General features: G+C 42.9%; 1 protein-coding gene across 3 annotated transcripts in view; it reads right to left on the bottom strand.

Moving 5' to 3' along the window:
* The window catches only part of hmcn1 (hemicentin 1), a 282,581-nt gene extending 280,595 nt beyond the window's left edge, over nucleotides 1-1,986 (bottom strand). For all 3 annotated transcript variants that reach the window (XM_065009245.1, XM_065009247.1, XM_065009246.1), the window contains exon 1: nucleotides 1,379-1,986. In XM_065009245.1, the coding sequence (XP_064865317.1) occupies nucleotides 1,379-1,643 (265 nt within the window). In that variant the 5' untranslated portion in view covers nucleotides 1,644-1,986. The remainder of the gene's footprint in view (nucleotides 1-1,378) is intronic.
* Nucleotides 1,987-16,297: the final 14,311 nt, after the last annotated feature.

The raw sequence follows: 16,297 nt of genomic DNA, 5'->3' as shown, positions 1-16,297 counted from the left end.
AACAGTAGGATGATGATGCTCTGAAACGATAACCAGATATTGTGTGTGTGCATCTTGAAAGACATTCCTGTGCTCTCAGAGGAGGATAGCAGGATGGAAAATCTATTTGGCACAGAAGGTCCAGAAACAATTTCTATGTCAGATCCAGGTTTGGTGTATTAGAGGTCTGGAAAACAAAATGCTCTCTCTGCCTTTCTCTCTGTCTCTCTCTCTGTCTGTCTGTCTGTCTCTTTCTTTCTTTCTTTCTTTCTTTCTTTCTTTCTTTCTTTCTTTCTTTCTTTCTTTCTTTCTTTCTTTCTTTCTTTCTTTCTCTCTCTCTCTCTCTCTCTCTCTCTCTCTCTCTCTCTTTCTCTCTCTCTCTTTGTCTCTCTCGCTTCCTCCTCTCCCTTTCTGTCTTTAACAAGCTCTCACCCAAGCACTCACAGCAGCCCCTCACGTTATGGACTGTTTGCTGGCCACCGTGTTGTTGACTGAGCCCCCACCCCCACTAAGGCCCCCATCACACAACACAAGTCCCTGACAACGGCTTTTGTTGACATGTACAAGCTAGATGAGTGAATGGTTCTCCCTATTCACAGCTCATAATGACAGACTCAAACATACGCTAACACACTTTGCCCTCTGTTTTTGGAAAATAAAACCTCATGCAGTGTTAGGATCCCCCCCAAAAGTGTCTAATATATATGGATATGTCATATAGACAATTAGTTGGTGTGAAGTATGTGTGCAGAGTTCAATGCCCTGTCAACTCGCATCTATTCCTCTGACTACATGACACTGGCCTCTTCCGTGTCTAATTTTTACACTTTTCACTGTAAACATAAGGTAGGGCTGCCACATTACAGTGTGATTTTGTGCCTGAAAGGTAATCGCCCTAAACACACTAACTCAAACGGAATGCTAATGATAGTGAATGCGGAGCTGAACATCTGTATGCGGCGACAGGGAGACAGTGACCCGATGCCGCCTGCGCTGACGTGTGAAGACATTACGCATTCAGAGCCCAGAGTGTGGGTAAACTATTACATTTCTCACGTTTATGACGACGATGTCTGTTTTTGTTCCAAAGCAGGTCTATTCGTGTAGGTTAGACTAGGCCTATATGTACACATACAAAACAGCTGTATTGTACCACTTACAATAGCAGAGAATTGCAAATACTTCGTTGCGTAAAAAAATGGTTCACAAAAGCGTGTAAATGAAATACACAACGATATTGTTAGTATTAACCAAAGTGCCATTGCACAGCAAACAGTTGCAAAGAGAAAGGTGTTATTCAGATGAGACAGAGAGAGCATGTTCTTCCTGTACACATCATAAATCATTCTTATTTATATGACATGTTTTAATGATTGCAGATCAACCCAGCTTTTCTTACCCGGGTCGTGGAAAGGAACCAATGCATAGTTGTAGAGGGGTCTCTTTGTTCTACTCTGCGACATCTCCAAAATCTTGGATGCCCCTTCAATAACCTGCACGAGATCATCGTACATGGAACCGGTGACATCAAAGACGAACGCCAGGGTGGACGCTCCTTCTGGGATCTCCTCTTTTGTCCCCTCGGTCCCCGTGTTCTGCCCGGAGGACACAGCCACCAGGAGAAGTACCTGCACAAGCAACAATGGCACACGCTTGATGCCCATTTTCAGACCGAACGGTCTATGACTTGTCGCCAACAAAGTTGTAATAGTTTGTGTCTCCGCTCAGAACCTCAGGATGAATCTTGAGGTAAAGGGAGAGACATTGGCTCGCTAAAAACAGTAACAAGATAGTGATGAAAAAGATAATATTGTCTTCCTTTTGTTTAAAGGAGAAAAACGGTGGAAAAGTGTAGATGCTGTCAAAGATGCTCTCGCTCCCTTCAATGTGACCTCCACCGCCCTTTTGGACCTTCTGAGCTTCTCACACTCTTGTTCTGAAGTTTGAAGGAGCTCAGCTCAGCTGCGGTGTCGGGAGCTCTTGTCCAAACTCTGCAAGTCCCCTTCTCAAAGCTTCTCAAGAGAAGAAAGGCTCAAGGCAAATTGACTCCTTACAGAATAGCTGCCTTCTGATTGGAGCAGTGGGTTTTGGGAACCCTGCCTGGGATGGGACCCTGTGCATTAAGACATAGCGGTAGGCTATACTTGAATTATACAGTAGACACGCGACAAGACATGCAAAGAGAAACACATTTGTTTCATATTGAAATAGTAGGCCTACATGGAAAAAGTACTGTGGCCAACAGAATGAAATGGAATTGATAACACAATAGTATGTATACATGTACAATCAGCTTATTAATTTACCCTAACTCGATCATAACATAACCCAAACTAAGGTTGTATTCCATTAATTAGACTATGTTTTCATTGTCATTGGATTCTTTGTGAACTAACAATGTACAGCACTTTGAGATATCAGCTGATGTACGAAGGGCTATATAAATAAATTTGATTTGATTTGATTTAGACTATAGTTTCGAAATATGTTACAAAAAAACAGTAATTTTCACTCCATGCAGGAATAACCGTGGAAAGGAGGAGTCCTGGAGGTGCTGCAGCATCCCTTGATAAATTACAATCATTTAGACAAAATCAATTTTAAAAAATAAAATCCAAAAAATGTAATAATTCAAAATACATCAGCAGAGAGCATCATTTATCCACAGCGGATCAATAACATCTAACAAATGGCTGTGAATTCAGTTTTATCACATGCACTAAGCCTCCAGTTGGGAAGGCCACAATTTGGGAAGCACACATGCCAAATAAATAACAGCTTGTTACATTGTGGCCATAGACATACAGTATAATCCACATACAGGTCATTAGGAAAGTATTCAGACCCCTTGACTTTTTTCCACATGTTGTTACATTACAGCCTTGTTCTACAATTGATTGAATATTTCCCCCCAACAATCTACACACAATACCCCATAATTTTATGTTATCTTTATTTAACTAGGCAAGTCAGTTAAGAACAAATTCTTATTTTCAATGACGGCCTCGGAACAGTGGGTTAACTGCCTGTTCAGGGGCAGAACGATAGCTCGGGGACATGTCAGCTCGGGGATTTGAACTTGCAACCTTCCGGTTACTAGTCCAGGGAGGGAGGCTACCCTGCCGCCCCAATGACATCACAATACCCCATAATGACATCACAATACCCCATAATGACATCACAATACCGCATAATGACAACGCAAAAACAGGTTATTAGAAATGTTTGAACATTTATTTAAAAAAAATTAAAAAGCTGAAATATCATATTTACATAAGTATTCAGACCTTTTACTCAGTACTTTGTTGAAGCACCTTTGCAGGGATTACAGCCTCGAGTCTTCTTGGGTATGATGCTACAAGCTTGGCACACCTGGGGAGTTTCTCCCATTCTTCTCTGCAGATCATCTAAAACTCTGTCAGGTTGGATGGGGGGCGTCACTGCACAGATATTTTCAGGTCTCTCCAGAGATGTTCGATCAGGTTTAAGTCTGAGTTCTGGCTGGGCCACTCAAGGACATTCAGAGCCTTGTCCCGAAGCCACTCCTGCATTGTCGTGGATGTGTGCTTAGGGTCGTTGTCCTGTTGGAAGGTAAAATTCTGAGCAAACAGTACTGTTTTTCAAAGTGGTTTATCTTGAACTAGGGTATAGGCACAAGGACATTGGCCATCACCGGTGTGTAGCCCAGGCTTCATCTTCATCACTGGGTGAGTCAATGCCACTGGGATTGTTGTGGGAATGTTCTGTGCAACATATGTGAATATCGCAAGAATATTCTTGCAACATCCCAGACAACTCCCATAACTTAATTAAATGTTCTGGGAACCTTTAAAGAACGTAGAACAGGTGTTTTGTCATCTTTCTTAGAACATTAGAAGAAGGTCCTGTGCAATCTAACTTAAACATTGCATCAATGTCATCACAACAGAGGATATTTTGTGTTTTGTCTCTTATGATGTACCCACACTGTTCTCACAACCTAATTAAAATGTCCCCAACCACTTCCTCAGCTTGCCAAACAAAGTGGTAGGGTCAGATGAAGAAATTACAGACTGTGCCTTAAATGTTTCTTATTTAGACCAATAGGCAAGGAAGTGACATACCGATTCTGTTTCATTGTTAGACTACTTGCTCCACTTGCGCCATCTAGAGCTGAGGACAGGAAATAATTAACAATTTGGACTCCTGGCTCCACTATACTGTATGTAGCCTACCAGGCGAGTTTAGGGTCATCACAACAGAGCTCTTGAAGTTAACCCCTCACCGCGGTTTGTAAGACACAATCTCCAGCACATTGACAATTCTGTCTTTCGGTCGGTCTTTCTGTATATCTATCTGTCTGTCTGCCTGTTTGCCTGTCTTCCTGTCGGTCTGTCCAGGAAGTGTCAGGACAACGGCAGTATGTGAGGACAGGTGGTGGTTTGTGAGGACAGCTGGTGGTATGTGAGGACAGGTAGTGGTTTGTGAGGACAGGTGGTGGTATGTGAGGACAGGTCAGGGTTTGTGAGGACAGGTGGTGGTTTGTGAGGACAGGTGTTGGTTTGTGAGGACAGGTGGTGGTATGTGAGGACAGGTGGTGGTTTGTGAGGACAGGTGGTGGTATGTGAGGACAGGTGGTGGTTTGTGAGGACAGGTGGTGGTATGTGAGGACAGGTGGTGGTTTGTGAGGACAGGTGGTGGTATGTGAGGACAGGAGGTGGTTTATGAGGACAGGTGGTGGTTTGTGAGGACAGGTGGTGGTTTGTGAGGACAGGTGGTGGTTTGTGAGGACAGGTAGGGTTTGTGAGGACAGGTGATGGTTTGTGAGGACAGGTGGTGGTTTGTGAGGACAGGTGGTGGTATGTGAGGACAAGTGGGGGTTTGTGAGGACAGGTGGTGGTTTGTGAGGACAGGTGGTGGTATGTGAGGACATGTGGGGGTTTGTGAGGACAGGTGGTGGTTTGTGGGGCCGGAAGGTGCCACACAGGGCCAGGAAGGGACTTAATACACATTGTAAGATATAGACAAGTGGCTTAAATTAGAGCCCCGGGGATTTACTGGGGCAGTGGAATGACAAGGAAGGGAGGAGGGAGGGAGGGAGGAGGAGGAGGAGAGACTGGAGGAGGGAGGGAGGGAGGAGGAGAGACTGGAGGAGGGAGGGAGGGAGGGGAGAGACTGGAGGAGGGGAGAGACTGGAGGAGGGGAGACTGGAGGAGGGGGAGGGAGGGAGGAGGAGAGACGGGAGGAGGGGAGGAGGAGAGAGAAGAGATCAGAGCAGAGGACGGAGATAGACAACTTGGCCAATTTCACAGCTCAGTGAGCTGCCATGGACAGAGTGTTTCATGCACATTTTTCATAAAAATGGTCAAGGAGACCAAGTCACTTGCAAAGGCCTACACAGTCTTCAGGATACATATTGTGCAAGGGACATGCATAGCCCCATTACACTGATTAGTTGATCTTCAACTGAACATATTAAAATAAGAAATCTATTGTTGTAGAATGCTAATTTCACTTAGGCAGAATACAGACTGAAACAAATGTAATTAGTAGATTGACTGTGTCTTCTAAACCTCATGTTTAAACATGGGCTTAATCTATAGCCACACATTCCAGGGATCATTACCACTCTGCTACTACTAACTCAGACTCTTCTCCCCTCACTGAACCCACAGAACTAAATGAAACCGTGACCTGGGGGCTTAACGTGATAGTACAAAGCAGACTGAGTCAGTCTAAAGGCTTAAGGCAGTTGCACATAATGACCTGCTTCCTCTGTCAAGACTGAGGAATTCAGCGGGATATAGTAGGCCTACGAGGGATTCTTTAGTTGTGCTACATTTGTTTTCCTCTGCCGCCCCAAAAGCAATCCTTCAGAAGATGCTGCTGAGATGTGCAGTATTGCTACTGGCAATTGTTTATGATATAATATGAATGTTGATTAATGGCACATAAAACAAATGAACATCATAAAAAAAATCCTGATGCATGTTTTTTTGTCAGGCTCTGAGGAGATCACAGACTACCAGCTGGTTGGAGATATCTGCAAATAGATCTGCTTTCATCTGACGACTGACTGTATCGAGGAAGTAGCGCTTTTCCCACCGACAAGAACTCACTCCTTTTCACACACCTTTTCACACACCTCTCACACACCTTTTCACACACCTCTCACACACCTCTCACACACCTTTTCACACACCTCTCATACACCTCTCACACACCTCACACACCTCTCACACACCTTTTCACACACCTCTCACACACATCTCACACACCTTTTCACACACCCCTCACACACCTTTTCACACACCTCTCACACACCTCTCACACACCTTTTCACACACCTCTCACACACCTTTTCACACACCTCTCACACACCTTTTCACACACCTCTCACACGCCCTAAGAGAGAGCAATAGAGAGGATCATAACATTTTCACAAACAAATATATTGGGTTTCATCAAATGCATCTAGATATGGGCAACCAATGCCTTTGTATTGACCATGATGGGTCAACGTCGAATAGGAGTTCAGATGTCTGGACACCAGGGGGAGCCAGTGTCATTTGTTATTCTCACCGCAGTGTTCAGGGTGGCTAAGTATTGATCATGGGGATGCTTGTGGCTGATGCACTCTGAATGGAATCAGCCTGAAAAATCAGGAAGAAAGGCAGGGTCATTGACAATTAGAATATTGAGACTGGTGTCGAACCTCAAAACATGTGGTGAGGGATTGGCTGGAGCTAAGCAAGCACATGTGATAGGCTACTTATCTACTACAGAGAAGGGGGGGAAGAGAGAGAAAAAATAATTGAAGGGCAAGAGAGAAAAATAAGGGGGGGCGGGGGTCAATTGTCCACAGAATTGACATTCTGGGACATAGAACCTCATGGAAAGATTCAAATAGGAGCCCAAACCACACAAACCCAGACACATGCATTCAAATAATGTTAGAGCTACTGCCTGTGAACGACCATTTTGCATGATAAACAAACTTAGAAAAATGCAAATCAGCTGTATACATGGCATGACATAACACATGCTATGGAAAGCATCCAAGCAGAACAACAACCAGGAATACTATATTCTATATCTCTCAGCACCATATCAAAGCTGCAGGCTAAAGTTAAATCTAGACTTGGTTTCCTCTATTGTAATCACTCCTCTTTCACCCCAGCTGCCAAACTAACCCTGATTCAGATGACCATCCTACCCATGCTAGATTACAGACACATCATTTATAGATCAGCAGGTAAGGGTGCTCTGGAGCGGCTAGATGTTCTTTACCATTCGGCGATCAGATTTGCCACTAATGCTCCTTATAGGACACATCACTGCACTCTACACTCCTCTGTAAACTGGTCGTCTCTGTATACCCGTCGCAAGACCCACTGGTTGATGCCAGTGGGCCCTCTTAGGCCTCACTCCCCCCTATCTGAGATATCTACTGCAGTCCTCATCCTCCACATACAACACCCGTTCTGCCAGTCACATTCTGTTAAAGGTCCCCAAAGCACACACCTCCCTGGGCCGCTCCTCTTTTCAGTTCGCTGCAGCTAGCGACAAACACTCAAACTAGACAGTTTTATCTCAATCTCTTAATTCAAAGACTCAATCATGGACACTTACTGACAATTGTGGCTGTTTTGCGTGATGGATGGTTGTCTCTACTTTCCCTTTGTGCTGTTGTCTGTGCCCAATAATGTTTGCACCATGTTGTGTTGCTACCATGTTGTGTTGCTACCATGTTGTGTTGTTGTCTTAGGTCTCTCTTTATGTAGTGTTGTGTTGTCTCTACTTTCTTTCCCTTTGTGCTGTTGTCTGTGCCCAATCATGTTTGCACCATGTTGTGTTGCTACCATGCTGTGTTGTTGTCTTAGGTCTCTCTTTATGTAGTGTTGTCTCTGTTGTCGTGATGTGTGTTTTGTCCTATATATATAATGTTATCCCAGCCCCCTGTCCCCGCAGGAGGCCCTTTGTCTTTTGGTAGGCCGTCTTTGTAAATAAGACTTTGATCTTAACTGACTTGCCTAGTTAAATAAAGGTTAAATAAAATAAATAAGTAAATATATTACACAAGACATAGGGTAATTCAAGCAATTTCTTAATTACACACAGAGAGAGGGAGAGAGAGAGAGAGAGAGAGAGAGAGAGAGAGAGGGGGGAGAAGGAGAGAGATAGAGAGAGAGAGAGAGAGGGGGAGAGAGAGGGGGGGAGAGAGAGAGGGGGGGAGAGGGGGGAGAGGGAGAGAGAGAGAGAGAGAGGGGGGGGAGAGAGAGAGAGAGAGAGAGAGAGAGAGAGCGGGGGGGAGATAGAGAGAGAGGGGGGGAGAGGGAGAGAGAGAGAACATGTAACATGTTTATTCCAGACAGCTAAGAGTTTGTTCTTTTCTTACATATTGTACATGTTTAACAATGGCTCCCTGACATGAGGAGAATTTCAGTGCAATTCCTCTAAGGTAATGCAGGCAAGCGATGTCACTGTCTCAGCCATCAGTCAATCCACCACATCACTAATCCTTGGAAAGCTACTAGATGCCACTAAAAGTTTGAACCTTATCCTACAGTGTAACTTCAACTATCTTGGCTTATCCAGTTCACTCTCAGTGCTTGTCTTTGGAATACTTCAAGTTCTAACTCTCTCTCTAAGCCACCCTGGACAGAGCCAGGCCTGTGTAAGAGGCAGTCAGACTGGATCTGGTCTGGTGGTTTTTCATGGTGAAGCTTGCCAGAAGATGGTTGGATAAGAATATTAGTGATCCAAACCAAATAAACAAGCCTTTGATTGCACAACATACCATTTCTTAGGTAACTAGCCTTAAGGCACGTGCAGTTCCAAGTCACACAACTGTTGTTTTTAGACACCAACTGTACAGACTACTCGACTGTGGCCAAAACCAGCACAAAGGGATGAAGGAAAGGAAACCGGAGAGAGGAGAAGCAGGAGTCACAGAGAGAAAATGGACAATAAGTAGCCTGCTTCTGTTTCCAATGTCGGGCCAAGAAACATTCACCTCCTCACGGTCGCCTGCCTTCATGGAAAAGTACTACTGAATTATTACACAAAACCCATTCGTGCAGTAGTGACTATGTAGAGACTTGTAGGGATTGTGTAGTAAATGTGTTGTTTCTGCAGTACTCCAGATACACAAGTAGAGTAAAAATCGAATCAAATGTTACTGGTCACATACACATATTTAGCAGGCATTATTGTAGGTGTAGCGAAATGCATGTGTTCCTAAAACTGTAGTGTTTCCAGTAATAATCAGGTAGAGATTTTTACTACTTGATGTTGGTAGTATATACAGTGCCCTCGGAAAGTATTCAGACCCCTTGACTTTTTCCACATTTTGTTACGTTACAGCCTTAATCTAAAATGGATTAAATCAATGTTGTTCCTCATCAATCTAAACACAATACCCCATAAAGACAAAGAGAAAACAGGTTTTTAGAATTTTTTTGTTAATGTATTAAAAGTAAAAAACTTAAATAGCTTATTTACATAAGTATTCAGACCCTTTGCTATGAGACTCGAAATTAAGCTCAGGTGGATCCTGCTTCCATTGATCATCCTTGAGATGTTTCTATATCTAGACTGGAGTCCACCTGTGGTAAATTAAAATAATTTACATGATTTGGAAAGGCACACACCTGTCTATATAAGGTCCCACAAACCAAGCCATGAGGTCGAAGGAGTTGTCTGTAGAGCTCCGAGACAGGATTGTGTCAAGGCACAGATCTGGAGAAGGGTAACAAAACATTTTTGCAGCATTGAAGGTCCCCAAAGACAGATTTGCCTCCATCATTCTTAAATGAAAGAAGTTTGGAACAACCCAGACTCTTCCTAGAGCTGGCCTCCCGGCCAAACTGAGCAATGGGGGGAGAAGGGGCTTGGTCAGGGAGGTGACCAAGGACCTGATGGTAGAGCTCCAGAGTTCCTCTGTGGAGAAGGGAGAACCACCCAGAAGGACAATCATCTCTGCATCACTCCACCAATCAGGCCTTTATGGTAGATTGGCCAGACGGAAGCCTCTCCTCAGTAAAAGGCACATGACAGCCTGCTTGGAGTTTGCCAAAAGGCACCTAAAGACTCTCAGAGCATGAGAAACAAGATTCTCTGGTCTGATGAAACTAAGATTGAACTCTTTGGCCTGAATGCCAAGTGCCACGTGCAGTGACGCTCCCCATCCAACCTGACAGAGCTTGTAGCGTCATATCCAAGAAGCATCGAGGCTGTAATCGCTGCCAAAGGTGCTTCAAAAAAGTACTGAGTAAAGGGTCTGAATACTTATGTAAATGTCATATTTCATTTGTTTTTTCTTCAAATCAATTTGCAAACATTTATAGAAATTCGTTTTTGTTTCGTCATTATGGGCTATTGTGTGATTGATGGGGGGGAAAAAACCATTTAATACATTTTAGAATAAGGCTGTATGTAGAGGGTGCGTACTGGCGGCAGAGAAGTCAGGCGCAGGAGAGCAAAAACTGATTTACAACGGTGCAGTTGAATAAATAAAACCACCATTAACAGAACAACAAATACAATGGGTAAACAAAACCCTGTACACACCAGCATAACGTGCACAAGCACTACAGTAAACACTACAGGACAAAACCCTGTACACACCAGCATAACGTGCACAAGCACTACAGGACAAAACCCTGTACACACCAGCATAACGTGCACAAGCACTACAGGACAAAACCCTGTACACACCAGCATAACGTGCACAAGCACTACAGTAAACACTACAGGACAAAACCCTGTACACACCAGCATAACGTGCACAAGCACTACAGGACAAAACCCTGTACACACCAGCATAACGTGCACAAGCACTACAGGACAAAACCCTGTACACACCAGCATAACGTGCACAAGCACTACAATAAACAATACCAGACAAGGACATGGGGGGAACAGGCGGTTAAATACACAACATGTAATGATGGAATTGAAACCAGGTGTGTGGGAAGACAAGACAAAACAAATGGAAAATGAAAGGTGGATCGGCGATGTTGACCGCCGAACGTCGCCCAAACAAGGAGAGGGACCGACTTCGGCGGAAGTCGTGACACTGTAACGTAACAAAATGTGGAAAAAGTCAAGTGGTCTGAATACTTTCCGTATGCACTGTAAGTAGTCACAAAACTATAGCCAGACTACACCGTCTTTTCGCAACCGCAGAAGAAAACAAAGCTGAAAGTAGTTGGTTGTTGTTAGCTAGCTACTGTTTTTGACAATCCCGAATGTAATCACCTTCCATCAATCGTCATCCTGCCTTTCATAGCTCGTATGCTGGCACCATCTGTAAGCTTAACTTTCCTTTAAGTTTTATGAATATTTTCATGTTGTTGTTTAGCCATTTATATCACTTTTACCAGATCAAAAAGATTGCTAGCCAAAACACTATTGCGTTTAGCCTAGCTGTTTGCTATCCCCACTGAAATGTAGCTATGTATCCTCTGTCTTCGTCATGCTAGCTAATAAGTATGTGTGTTTGTATGCAAATGTACATTATGTTCATATTGGTATAGGTACCCATTCTACTTACTGTATGACTTTCGACATGTTGCCAAGGAGGCCCTCGACATAAAAAGACTGGAGGCCATTGTTGGTAAGATTCAAATGGTTTATTAAATGTTTTTCTGTGTTGTCTTATGTGACCTCTGTTAGCAGATTATTGATAATGGCTGTCGCTTGAGCATGACTTCATTTTCTAGAAGGTTACATGGTGGAGAAGTGTGGCTGCGACAAAAAAAAGAGGATCTGAAGATAGTTGAGTCAAGGCCTCATTGGGATTAACATTACGTTTGTATAAGTTTATTATTTTACTGTTTGATGATATAACTACAGTTAGAAATTTGAGGAAATAACATGTGCGCTAGTCTAGGAGTGACGCAGTAGGTCAAAGGTTCCCAAACTGTTTTGGGCCAGGACCCCATTTTGATATCAACATTTGTGACCCCACAAAATGATGTAATCAACAGCCAATGTCTACTTTTTAAATTGATTCTATTACAAAACAGTCTGACAGTACTTTTGAAAGTACTTCAATCTGAAGAAAGTGTGGTTAGAAGTGACTGAAATGCATCAGAAAGGTCTTAGGACATTTCAGAGTGGCCCAGCCACTGTAGAAAATAATAGAATTGGTGATGTTCTTTTTCCCTCAGTCTGATTTAGTATCTGGTCTCATCCACTCTGTTCTAATGCGGCTTGTGGGTATTGTAGTGGGAAACAGAAGACACATACGTGTTCCTGAGAGTCTTATCTTTCAGCGAAGAAAACAGAAACTGCTCTGTTTATTACAAACACATCTAGTGGCAACTTGAGATCACTGACATAACCCCTGTTTCTTTTCACGTAGATTTTTATTGGATTTCTCCAGCTCTATTGTCAACAAATTCAATAAATATGTCACCTTAGAAAACAAAAACAGTTCATATGTTCTCGTAGATCATAATATCAACATCCTAGATATGGGAAGAAAGTGTGTATTTCCTAATATTGACATAATGTACATGTTCATACAGGGTTTCCAGTGAGAGTGCTTCCTGGCCCAAGACCGATCCACGTCCAGGTCTCAGGCATCAACACATCAACCCTCTGTCATTGGAAGAGGTGGGCAGAGTGCTTCCTGGCCCAAGACCGATCCACGTCCAGGTCTCAGGCATCAACACATCAAGCCTCTGTCATTGGAAGAGGTGGGCAGAGTGATTCCTGGCCCAAGACCGATCCATGTCCAGGTCTCAGGCATCAACACATCAACCCTCTGTCATTGGAAGAGGTGGGCAGAGTGCTTCCTGGCCCAAGACCGATCCACGTCCAGGTCTCAGGCATCAACACATCAACCCTCTGTCATTGGAAGAGGTGGGCAGAGTGCTTCCTGGCCCAAGACCGATCCACGTCCAGGTCTCAGGCATCAACACATCAACCCTCTGTCATGGGAAGAGGTGGGCAGAGTGCTTCCTGGCCCAAGACCGATCCACGTCCAGGTCTCAGGCATCAACACATCAACCCTCTGTCATTGGAAGAGGTGGGCAGAGTGCTTCCTGGCCCAAGACCGATCCACGTCCAGGTCTCAGGCATCAACACATCAACCCTCTGTCATTGGAAGAGGTGGGCAGAGTGCTTCCTGGCCCAAGACCGATCCACGTCCAGGTCTCAGGCATCAACACATCAACCCTCTGTCATTGGAAGAGGTGGGCAGTGTGCTTCCTGGCCCAAGACCGATCCACGTCCAGGTCTCAGGCATCAACACATCAACCCTCTGTCATTGGAAGAGGTGGGCAGAGTGCTTCCTGGCCCAAGACCGATCCACGTCCAGGTCTCAGGCATCAACACATCAACCCTCTGTCATTGGAAGAGGTGGGCAGAGTGCTTCCTGGCCCAAGACCGATCCACGTCCAGGTCTCAGGCATCAACACATCAACCCTCTGTCATTGGAAGAGGTGGGCAGAGTGCTTCCTGGCCCAAGACCGATCCATGTCCAGGTCTCAGGCATCAACACATTGGAAGAGGTGGGCAGAGTGCTTCCTGGCCCAAGACCGATCCATGTCCAGGTCTCAGGCATCAACACATCAACCCTCTGTCATTGGAAGAGGTGGACATCAGTAATCAGAATGTTATTGCATTTCATCATTGCATTTCACCAGGTAAATAAACGTGTTTCAAATTACAGGATAGGTTTTCCAACATCAGTGTGTCAAGGTAAGTTGTTATCCACATTTCCTCTGAAACAACATCAATGTTCTTCCAGTTTAGTACAAGGAGACGTGTAGCACACATACTCACAAGGGAGATTCATACACACAAGATTTTTCACTTATTATTATTTATTCACTTATATTATTACACTTCACTTCCTTTAAAGTTTCCCAGATGATTCAATAGACTGGGTCCAAAGGGGATGATATTCCATTAGTGGCTGAAACTGATTTCAATACCATGGACCAGTATCGGATTCATTTAGGTCAATTCCAGATCATATGTATCCATTGGCCATTTCCCCCACTACAGTGCCGACATTTGTCAGACAGAGAAGGTTGCATGAGTTTCAATGTCCTAGTGGTCATTATTTATTTAACCTTTATTTAACTAGTCAAGTCAGTTAAGAACAAATTCTTATTTTCAATGACGGAACAGTGGGTTAACTGCCTGTTCAGGGGCAGAACAACAGATTTGTACCTTGTCAGCTCGGGGGTTTGAACTTGCAACCTTCCAGTTACTAGTCCAACGCTCTAACCACTAGGCTACCCTGCCGCCCCAGATATACTCTATGCAGAAATGTAAAACTGTTTAATTTATTCCGACCAATTTGAACACCATACAAGTTTTTTCCAGGTATGTTTCAGGAGAGAGGTGCACACCCAAATCATTCTCTTGTACACCTTGGCATACAAAATATCTGGAGTTATTACAGATTTTAGCTATATGACTTTTGGACTGAAACATTTCAATAAGCTTGTTTTCTGACCCTGTATATAGTATGCTTACTTACCTACTTATTGTGTTCTTCATATTTTTTCTTATTTCCTGTGTTTATTTTTCTTCTAGTATTACATTGTTATTGATTATTGCATTGTTGGGTTTTGAGTTTGCAAGAAAGGAACTGTACTTGCACATGTGACATTCAAACTTGAAACCTTTCCAATTCAGGAATTCAGAAAATGTTTGCCTTATTTGTGAGTAGGAAGTCTTTATTGGGTAGATTTCATTCATTTCTGAGTTGTTCAAATGATCTCGTATTGTTGTCATCAAACATATCAGTCCATAAATACCTTTAGCTTCCCATTCTCTATTTACAGAAGGTTTTCCATGATTTAACAAACCCCCATTTGACGAAAGAGGACTTGGTGTGATTGCATTCCAACAAAGCTCAGAGTGACTTCGGTTCTATGAACTAAACACAATTATTTTTATTTCATTTTAGAGTTTCTCCTGCGATGATAGTAGACTTCAGGAAACAACAGAGGGAGCACACCCCTCCCTATCCTATACATATGGCATCACCGATTTCATATGTATATACTGTATTGTATTCTATACTACACCACTGACTGTTAAACAGCCATCTCCAGCACATCGGAGGCTGCTGCCTAAAAACATAGATTAGGAATCACTGGCCACTTTAAGGAAATGAAACACTAGCCACTTTACTAATGTATCCGTATCTAGCATTACTCATCTCATATGTATGTTCTGTACTCTATACTATTCTACGGTATCTTCGCCACTTTAATTGTGTGTATATTTTGCATCACCCATCTCATATGTATGTACTGTACTCTATACTATGTATACATATGTATATACTGTACTCTATACTATGTATACATATGTATGTACTGTACTCTATACTATGTATACATATGTATGTACTGTACTCTATACTATGTATACATATGTATATACTGTACTCTATACTATGTATACATATGTATGTACTGTACTCTATACTATGTATACATATGTATATACTGTACTCTATACTATGTATACATATGTATGTACTGTACTCTATAGTATGCCACTGTATCTTAGTCCAATGGTTCTCTGACATATACAAGTATTTGATACACTGCTGATTTTGCAGGTTTTCCTACTTACAAAGCATGTAGAGGTCTGTAATTGTTATCATAGGTACACTTCAACTGTGAGAGACGGAATCTAAAACAAAAATCCAGAAAATCACATTTTATGATTTTTAAGTAATTCATTTGCATTTTATTGCATGACATAAGTATTTGATCACCTACCAACCAGTAAGAATTCCGGCTCTCTGCTTTGTAAGTAGGAAAACCTGCAAAATCGGCAGTGTATCAAATACTTGTTCTCCCCACTGTATGTATATATATTCTTAATCCATTCCTTACTTAGATTTACGTGTATTTTGCGGTATATGTTGTGAAACTGTTAGATATTACTTAGATACTTCTGCACTGTTGAAGCTAGAAGCACAAGCATTTAGCTACACCCGCAATAACATCTGATAAACACAAGGAATGTGAACAATGAAATTAGATTTTATTTGACCCCATTTTCAAATCAGGTGACCACATATGGGACCCGCGACCCATAGTGATCAGTAGTGACAACACCACACACACAAATGGCCACAGTAATTCTATTGGGATTGAACAGGCAATAATGTGTAGGCATTACGTAGTAATTCAATAGTTAACATGTTGGAATTGTGTTGGTTTTAGGTAATAGATACCCGAAAGCTCAGTAGTTACACAGTGGTCATTAAGGGAGAATTATGTACTGATTTGATTAGGAAATATGTAGTGTTCACCAGTAGTGAAACATCCCAATTAGTAGTGATGAGTAGCAA

The sequence above is a fragment of the Oncorhynchus nerka genome, linkage group LG24 (genome assembly GCF_034236695.1).
Source record: "Oncorhynchus nerka isolate Pitt River linkage group LG24, Oner_Uvic_2.0, whole genome shotgun sequence".
Classification (NCBI taxonomy): Eukaryota; Metazoa; Chordata; class Actinopteri; order Salmoniformes; family Salmonidae; genus Oncorhynchus; species Oncorhynchus nerka.
The sequence above is the reverse complement of the archived record's forward strand: the minus strand, read 5'-3'. Positions and strand labels throughout refer to the sequence as shown.